Source organism: Lacerta agilis, chromosome 17, assembly GCF_009819535.1.
Source record: "Lacerta agilis isolate rLacAgi1 chromosome 17, rLacAgi1.pri, whole genome shotgun sequence".
Classification (NCBI taxonomy): Eukaryota; Metazoa; Chordata; class Lepidosauria; order Squamata; family Lacertidae; genus Lacerta; species Lacerta agilis.
This window is the reverse complement of record NC_046328.1, coordinates 27,976,882-27,985,674: the sequence shown is the minus strand read 5'-3', so window position 1 is coordinate 27,985,674 and position 8,793 is coordinate 27,976,882. Positions and strand designations below refer to the sequence as shown.

Below are 8,793 nucleotides of genomic sequence, written 5' to 3'. Positions count from 1 at the left end.
TAAAAAAACTAATATACTGTACATAAAATAATTATGATTAAAATTCTGATGAAATCAGTAAGGCTGTTCAAACAAATATAGGTGAGATATATGTCTGGGTAGGCTTGCTGAAATAAATTTTGTTGTCATTATATAAAACAATTTAATGAGGGTGCCTGACTAATTTATTCCGTACTTTTTTTTAGTGATTTGTGTAATCCGTGCTGTATTTGCTAGCAGTGGGAAAGGATAAGGAGCCTAATTCAGGACACCAAATGTCTACTTTAAGGCTCTGGGCATCTTATTCAGCACTCACTCCAGCTTCCAAGATACCAGCACACACACTTTCAAAGGATATATTAACAGTCATAAGGACTAGAAACTTGGCTTTAAAAAATAACTCAAAGGTGAGATGCTCAGGGTCTGAGCCCAACACCATTTTGTGTGCGCGCACTTCTCTAGCATCTCAGACGTGGAAACTGTCCTGGCAACATTGCTTCAGAAATGAAGACCTTATAGCTGTGAGATGGATGTGGTGGCCAGCTTGATTATTTCCCCCTCCCCAAGCCACTACTTTGGCTGAAATCCTTACCCCATGCTGTGTCTCTTTACCTCTCTTTATGACATGCAGTTTCTGATGCCCATTGAAAGTGGCAGGCCTAACATCTTTTTAGGGAATCTTCCAGGAGCTGCTATCAGTCAGTTTTATTGTGTAGCTAATGACAATACATTATCATTATGTCTTATGATAATACATTAGTATTATCATTATGTCTTATGATAATACATTAGTATAATACATTCAATGCATGGCATGTAGGCAGCCAGAGATGGTTGCAAACAATGCCCTATTTACAAGCCTCTCTGCGTGTGTTTTTGTACCTTTTTTTCTCTGCATGAGAAATCCGGGGGAAAGTTTTGCCCTTTCGGTGGCGGGGCCCACGTTTTGGCAGAACACAAATATTGCACCTTTGGAAAAAAAGAAATGAAATGAGAGGCTTCCTCCAGTTTCCTAGGCTTTGGCTTTTGGCAAGACAGCCGCTCCCTCTGGGATGCCTTTCCTCTGCCCCTTTCGACACCCTCAGCCCAGGCCCCTTCCAGCGCAAAGGCGATTCAGAGCCTTTACTCCGCCCTGCCTGCAGCTGTCCATAATCGCTGAACTAAGCCACTGTCTGCTGGCGAGGGTGGAGGATCCCGTCCGGGCCGGCCTGCCTGCAGCTCCTCAAGATGTCTGGCTATGTAAGTACCAACTGCGGCTGCAGTTGACAGGGGAGCCGAGCCTCGGCTGCAAGCCCTGCCCCTCTGTGCTGTGCTGTGGAATTGCCTCTGCTGTTGCTCCAGCCATTTCTGTTGGTGTGCATTGTGGTGTGTGTCACAGAGCGTGATGGCCGCTTCCGAAGCGTCTCTCTGTCATCTCTCGGCCGAGTTAAATATAGCCATCTGTGGGTGCCCTCAGGGATTATGCTGCTCAAGGTTGGATTTCGACTTCTAGCAAAGCGTCCAGACAGGCCTCTGGACATTCAAATTGATTGCTGTTTTTGTTGTAAAATGCTAAGTTTCTAGTTCATAGGACTGTAGCAAAACACACACACACACACAAAGGCGCCGCTGTGTCTTAAATGACAGGGCTTTTCGATTTGACGCACAGAATCAAGGTGGGTTATTTTTATTATTATTATTATTATTATTATTATTATTATTATTATTATTATTATTATTATTATTATTATTATTGTGTTACGTTGTGAAATGGTTTAGTATGTGAGTGTTATTGAAACGATGCCTTGTCCTGAATTTTAGTGGTTCCGTCGTGAGCTGGTTTGAGCATGTATTTATATGGAAAAGCAGCATAAAAATGTTAATCATGACATCAGGTTGTGGTGAGTGGCACTCGACACCCATGACGACACCTGTAATTCTGAGCCCCAGCTCAGACTCCATATTTAAGCTAGACTTAGTATGTTTTAGGAACTCAATCAGCATTTTAAGCCTGCCTGCACCTAGCTGCTATCTCTGGTATTCTTCAAGACGTATAGGCCCTATTGAGTGAGAAAAAAGTTGTTTTTACATTTTACAAGACTTAAAGCAACCTGGATTACTAAAACTAAAAGGCTAAAAGTAGCCTATCTGTATGGGGAAGTTTTCAATGTTTTATGGCTTTTTTATATTTTTCTGGAAGCTGCCCAGAGTGGCTGGGGCAAAAAAGTCAGATGGGTGGCATATTGGCATATAAATAAAATTAATATTATTATTATTATTATTATTATTATTATTATTATTATTATTATTATTATTATTATTATTGATTCCTATTTCTATTCTATAATAATAATAATAATAATAATAATATATTACTTATACCCCACACATCCGGCTGGGTTTCCACAGCCACTCTGGGCAGCTCCCAACAGATTAAAAACCGAATAAAACACCAGACATTAAAAACTCCCCTGAACAGGGCTGAAAAGGGATGGCACTCTGTTGAACTCACTAATGTGAGGAAGGAAGGATAATATCTAATAAATATATCCTCTCCTAGCATCTATTCAGATCCCAGCACAAAGCTTTCTTCAGCGTTTGCCCTCCTGCCACAGTCCTTTTTTATATTTAAGAAGTAATAATCATAAATAAATAAGAATAAAAATGTGCACCCCACCACTGAGACCATTCCATTGTAACTATCCAACCTCCCAAAATTTCAACATCTCTTGCGATGGTTTGACCCCTTTCCGTTTTAACAGTACAAATTCTACAAACACCTTCCATATCTCCTCAAAATCATTTCTCCTGCATATTCCCTGCCTCACAGGTTAACTGATCGTTAATAGCTACACCCCACACCTCTTTATACCATTCTTCCATTTTATATTCTGCTTGCCCCTTCCACTTCCTGGCTATAATAATTCGTGCAGCTGTCAATAAATTTGTGAGCAAGCCCTTCATAGCCTGCGAACCTTCCACCCTATCGTAAATTGATAATAATGCTAACTCTGGACTTTCGGTCAGGTGATTTCTGATATCTCCTTAAACACCCTTTGTCAAAAAAAACTGTACATATTTGCACCCCCACCACATGTGGACATAATTAGTGGCATCCCCGGTTTCCTGCCACAGTCCTGCCTGCATTGCCACCTTGCAGATTTACACTCCTTCATCACATCAGCTCCCTCCTGGCACTTGCTTCTCTGATTCTCTCTCGACAGATAGAGCCAAAGCCCGGAGACCTGATAGAGATTTCCCGTGTGGGCTACCAGCACTGGGCCATCTACGTGGGTTCCGGTTATGTGATCCACCTGGCTCCCTCAGGTAAGGTCCTCAGGCTTGTATCGGGTGCACGGCCAAGTCAGGCATTGCCAACCGGACCTGTGCCTCTATGCTGGGCATTGCCAAGATGGATATTATTGGCCACCTTTTCACAATGCAGAAAGCTGTGGGGTGTGGGAATATGTTTTATAGGTGCCTTTGCACCTGTTTATGTTTATTTATGTTCACTTTGTGAAATCCTTCCGCCCTTGGAAGGAAGGGTAAAAAGATCCGACAGGCAATTCGCTGCATGGATCCTTCCGCAGTTAAAAAAGGCGCTCTAGTTTTAAGTAAGGTAACAGTCACTAGTCTGTTTCCCGCTTAAACTTAGCACAGTAACAGGCTTGTAATTGGTTGATATGCTTGTTATGACGTTGTTTGGCCCTTCAATAAATAGCCGACACTCCCTGTTGTGGTGTGGAGAAAGCGCGAGGCAAGCCGAGTAAGATCATCGTTGCGTGGCAAGCATAGAGAGAAAGAGAAACCGAAACCAACCACGCAGGGTAGCTGAAAGCTTCTTCACCAGACAGCAGTCTCCTTCGTGTTTATTTCATTTCATTTTAAAACCTTTTATTTGGCCGTCTAATTTTTGGCCATCGCTTAGTTTAGTTATTCTTCTTCTCCGGAACCTTTGGAACTCACAGACGCTCGCAGAAAACTTCAGAGGCAACCAACTTTCCGAACTCACAAGCTAAACCTTCAGATCGTAGCCAGCGGACCCTTTTCACGGCGCAGTGGGAGCGGGAACTCCAGCATTACTGGCTGTCCCATCTGCTGGCTACCCCCACAGTGGGGCTTTTCACGAGTGCTGGATTAGGGCCCTGGGTCTGGAGGCTGCTGTTTCTAGAGAGGTGTGCATGTTGGCAGTTTTCCCTGGATCACACCTTGCCACGCAATCGGGCCCAGACTCGCACACACATCCCTCTCTCTCCTCCATCCAGGCAAACAGGGGGCATGAACAGAGCCGTAGCTAGGTGATCTTGCACCCCTGGCAGAACCGCCAAGATTGTGCCCCCTAGCCACCACCGGCAAATTAGCTCTTCTTTCACCCTCTATTTAAAACCATTTCTTACGATGCAATAATCAACATTTATATTTATAGACATATTTTTTTAGCTGATTTTGCGCCGCACACCCCATCGCCTGCGCCCCTGGCAGGGGCCCACCTCGCCACCCCCTAGCTATGACCCTGGGCATAAACAGTGTTCAATACAGCATTTAAGCCCAGAGAAAACACTCAAGGAGCGGGTGAAGCAAGAGCCAGTGGAGGATGTGGCCCAGAGAGGGTAAAATTTACATTTGTTGCTCCACCTTTTTTTTTTTTTTGTTGCACCCTGTTTTTGCTTCTGGCTCCACCCACCTCTGCCATGTGGCCCCTGGAAAGCTGCCTAGAAGGGAATGTGGCCCTTGGGGTGGAAAAGTATCTCCACTTCTACCTTAAAAGGACTGCATCCTCCAGACTTTCTTGTTTGGGATGATGACGGTGAAGGGGGACTGGTATTGGTCTTTTTATTTTATTTTTTTGCTGAGAAACCAGACCTACAGGATCGCATTTGGCACAGCTAGTCTTCTAGTTCTGGTTTTGTGTATTAAAAAGCACGCCCTGTATAACTACGTGGGTTATTTTGAATAATGAAGGTGGGTGAGCAAAGTCAGGTAGCACAAGGGCTGTCCATTCTGAAGAAGAGTGGACTTGAATTATCAATGGGCAGGATCCTTTCTTTAAATGAATCCTATTGTAAAAGATATTGGATATCACAATGGATTATAAAAAAGTTCCTTCCAGTAGCACCTGAGAGACCAACTAAGTTTGTTCTTGGTATGAGCTTTCGTGTGCATGCACACTTCTTCAGATACCATGCACATGAAAGCTCATACCAAGAACAAACTTAGTTGGTCTCTAAGGTGCTACTGGAAGGAATTTTTTATTTTTTATTTTACTGTGTTACCTACCTGTAACTAGAACAATGGATTATGTTATCACAGGGTGGTGAAACTCAGATCCGGGGGAGACCAGGGCAAATGTGGCCCTCCAGTCCTCTTTACCTGGCCCTTATCACCCCTCACTAGCCTTGCTCCACACCCTCCTGCCCTTGAACCTCGTGCTTGTCTGAATGGAGGCTAGAGAGGAGTACCAAAACAGGCCTACTGCTTTACTGATGTTCCCTTTGTGTCTTCCAAGATGACTTATACCAGGCCAGCACCTCCAGCCTGATGTCTGCCCTGTCCGAAAAAGCCGTGGTGAAGAAGGAACTCCTGTGGAGCATCGTCGGGGACGACGCCTGCCGCATCAACAACAAATACGATCAGAAATACGAACCGCTCCCGGCGAACAAAATCATTCAGGAGGCGGAGGCACTCCTGGGCAAAGAAATCCGCTACAGCTTGGCCAGCGAGAACTGCGAACATTTTGTCACCAGGCTGCGCTACGGAACGGCTAGGAGCGACCAGGTGCGTATCAGTGGTGGGCCACAGCCGTGTCTGCAGTGTGCCAGAGAAGCACACGTCTCTTAGATCGTGGTAGATCCTAGCAAAATCTCTTTTTCCTCTTTCTTTTTCTCCTTCTCTCTCTTTTCCCTTTTCCTTTTCCTTTTGCTTTTTTTGTTTCTTTTCTCTTTTTCTTTCTTTCAGTATATTAATATATGTAATAGGCAATATGTAATTTAAATATGTAGTATGGAATATGTTTGTTTTTAATGTGTGTAATAAAAAAAAGAGAGAGAAGCACACGTCTCACTGCTTCGAAAGGGCAGAGCAATTTTGTGGCCTTCGGGGGGGGGGGGAAGCTAATCTTATCAACCCCTTTCTCCCAACGCATTGCTGTAAAAACTCTTCCTGGAGTAGCTGTAATGAGAATGATGCTGCATGTGGCCCAATTGCTGAGCAGCTTAGGGACTCCAGAGCTTCCTGTGCACGTGTTCAGTTCTCTTGGAATGAAGGTCACTGCAGACTGTGGTGCATCTAGGATACTGTTTGGGTTTTATTTACATACATATATACAGTACAGTGGTACCTTGGGTTACATACGCTTCAGGTTACGTACTCCGCTAACCCATAAATAACGCTTCAGGTTATGAACTTTGCTTCAGGATAAGAACAGAAATCGCGCTCTGGCAGCGCAGTGGCAGTGGGAGGTCCCATTAGCTAAAGTGGCGCTTCAGGTTAAAAACAGTTTCAGGTTAAGAACGGACCTCCGGAACGAATTAAGTATGTAACCACAGTTACCACTGTATGTAACAGTGCTATTTTTCTAGAAAAAGAGGTGCGGGAACTCACCGTGAACACCTCCCTTGTTCTCTTACAATGGCAATGGCGCCCAGCTGAGAGGTGCTGGAACTGAGTTCCGGCGGTTCCGTCTGAAAATAAAGCCATTCACACAACCTGAGCATAATATGGCAGGCCTGGCTTAACAGGCCTGGCTAGGGCCATTAACTTAGCAAAGGAACTGGTCTGGCTGCTCCAGGAGCCCCTTCTACTGTACAAACTCCCAGCTTGGAAAACCCAAAGCACAAGCTTGGAGGGGACCCGGCAGGCATAATCCAAACCAACCCCCAGCAAAATCTAGAGGAGGTGTGGGGAAACTCTGAGCCATCTAGATCTTGCTGAACTGTATCTTAACATGCCCATCAACCCTAGTAGACTCTCCAAGTGTCCCTATTTTCCAGTGATGGTCCTGGAATTACAGAAGCCGTCCCAGTTTCCGATTTGATCCTGGAATGTCCCACTTTTCCTTAGGATGTCCCTGTTTGCATCGGAGGGTGTGGGGTTATGCAACCCCCCAAGCCAAGGAGATAAGTAACTATCCAACCTTTAGCAGACATCTGAAGGCAGCCCTGTATAGGGAAGTTTTTTAATGTTTCATTTTTATTATGTTTTTATGTATGATGGAAGCTGTCCAGAGTTGCTGGGGGAACCCCGTCAGATGGGTGCAGTATAAATAAAATTTATTATTATTATTATTATTGACGACGTCCCTATTTTCATTGGAGAAATGTTGGCAGGTAGCCCAGCAACATCTTAGAGGCCTGCACAGCTTAACAGTTTCCCCTTCTGTGTCATTTGCAGGTGAGAGACACCTTGGTTGCTGGCACAGTAGGGCTGTTTGGCGTAGGCCTCGTGGCTATTGCGGCGACAGTGGTCAGCAGCTTATTCCTGCCCAGAAGGCACAGAGAGGAATGAATAAATGGCTGTGCACTCCTCCACCGATCCCCGTGGCGGGGAATCCTCTCCTGCTAGAAACGTAGCCTCTTTCCTAGTCTGTTTCAAATTCTGAAACCAGTGCAGTTCAGGAGACGACGCTTTCGCTTTTAAAAGCAAGGTGCTGCTCAGCGAAGGTTAAACATGTTGACTTTGTGCTGTTATACCGGGAATGTTTTCAAGGGCATCTTATAGAAACCTCACAGTTTCAGTGCCAAGGGTTTTTTGGGGTGGGGTGAGAGGTTGGGGGTGTCCTGGGGTCACATGCCAGCGTCTTCCTCACTGCTGTCACCCACTCTTGCCGTGGGCCCAATCCGCACGGATGCCCAGAGGAAGAGCGCATGTCATGTGGGGAGTGTGGGAAGTGTTCCCTGAAGGAGTAGAGATGCTTAACTCTGTATGTAATATTATCCCAGAAATCAAGTATGAACACTGACAAGGACCTGAACCATAGGGTGTAGCCAATGTGCTGGCCCATTTAAGTTAACAGGCATGCCTAAGCAAGGTTAATTAATTTCAATGGGTTTATTCTGAGCAGAACATAGCTGCGTACAAGACACAGAAACCAGCCTGCTCATTCTGTTCCTCAAAGGGGGCTGGCATGTCACATTTGCACTCCTTGTTTCCTCACCACCTGAAGTGTGCTTGGCAGGCACGACTGACACAGCCTTCTCAGTGGTGGCACCTGAGCTGTGGGAATCCCCTGCTGCAGGAGATTTAGCTAGCTCTCCTTTCTATGTCTTTTTGGACACCAGATAAAACTTCTTCTTTTTTCTTTTAAAGGATGCCCCTTTTCTAGATAGCCACATTGAGAGACAAGCTCACGACAGCCTGTTTTATGACCGCTGCTTGCTGTTTCTCTCCTTCTAGAATTTTGTCTTAGGTACCTTTGGTCTGTTGACTTTTGTAAAAAAAAAAAAAAAAAAGAATTCCCGGTGGCTTCTGTTTTTAGAATAGAAAAGCGGATATATTTTTTTTTAAAAAAAGTCTTAATAAATATGTAAATAATTATTAAAAAAAAACATGTCTCCCTCTCTGGTCTTTAAGCAATTGTAAATGTGGGATAGAATTTCTCCTTTGCTTCCTTAATGTCTCCAGAGGAATGGGGGGCTAACCTATTTCTCTGAAACACCTTAATTAGGAGAGACAATGCAGTTCCTGGACACAGTGATGGGCTGTCCTGGTCAGTTCTGTGTCCAGGGCATCTACCTATCATCTCCATCTGGTATGCTGTCTGAGACCCTGCCTGCCTGCGCACTGTCTTGCCAAAGTGGTACATGCTCTGGCTATCTCCTGCTTGGACTACTGCAATGT

The 8,793-nt window shown here is 44.8% G+C and overlaps 1 protein-coding gene across 1 annotated transcript; it reads left to right on the top strand.

Moving 5' to 3' along the window:
• Positions 1 to 1,104: 1,104 nt before the first annotated feature.
• On the top strand, positions 1,105 to 8,397 carry LOC117061650 (phospholipase A and acyltransferase 3-like). The gene is made up of 4 exons (XM_033174581.1): positions 1,105 to 1,218; positions 3,183 to 3,285; positions 5,465 to 5,733; positions 7,348 to 8,397. Exons 1-4 carry the CDS (start codon positions 1,207 to 1,209, stop codon positions 7,459 to 7,461), a joined length of 498 nt encoding a protein of 165 aa, XP_033030472.1. The 5' UTR covers positions 1,105 to 1,206; the 3' UTR covers positions 7,462 to 8,397.
• The last annotated feature ends 396 nt before the right edge of the window (positions 8,398 to 8,793 follow it).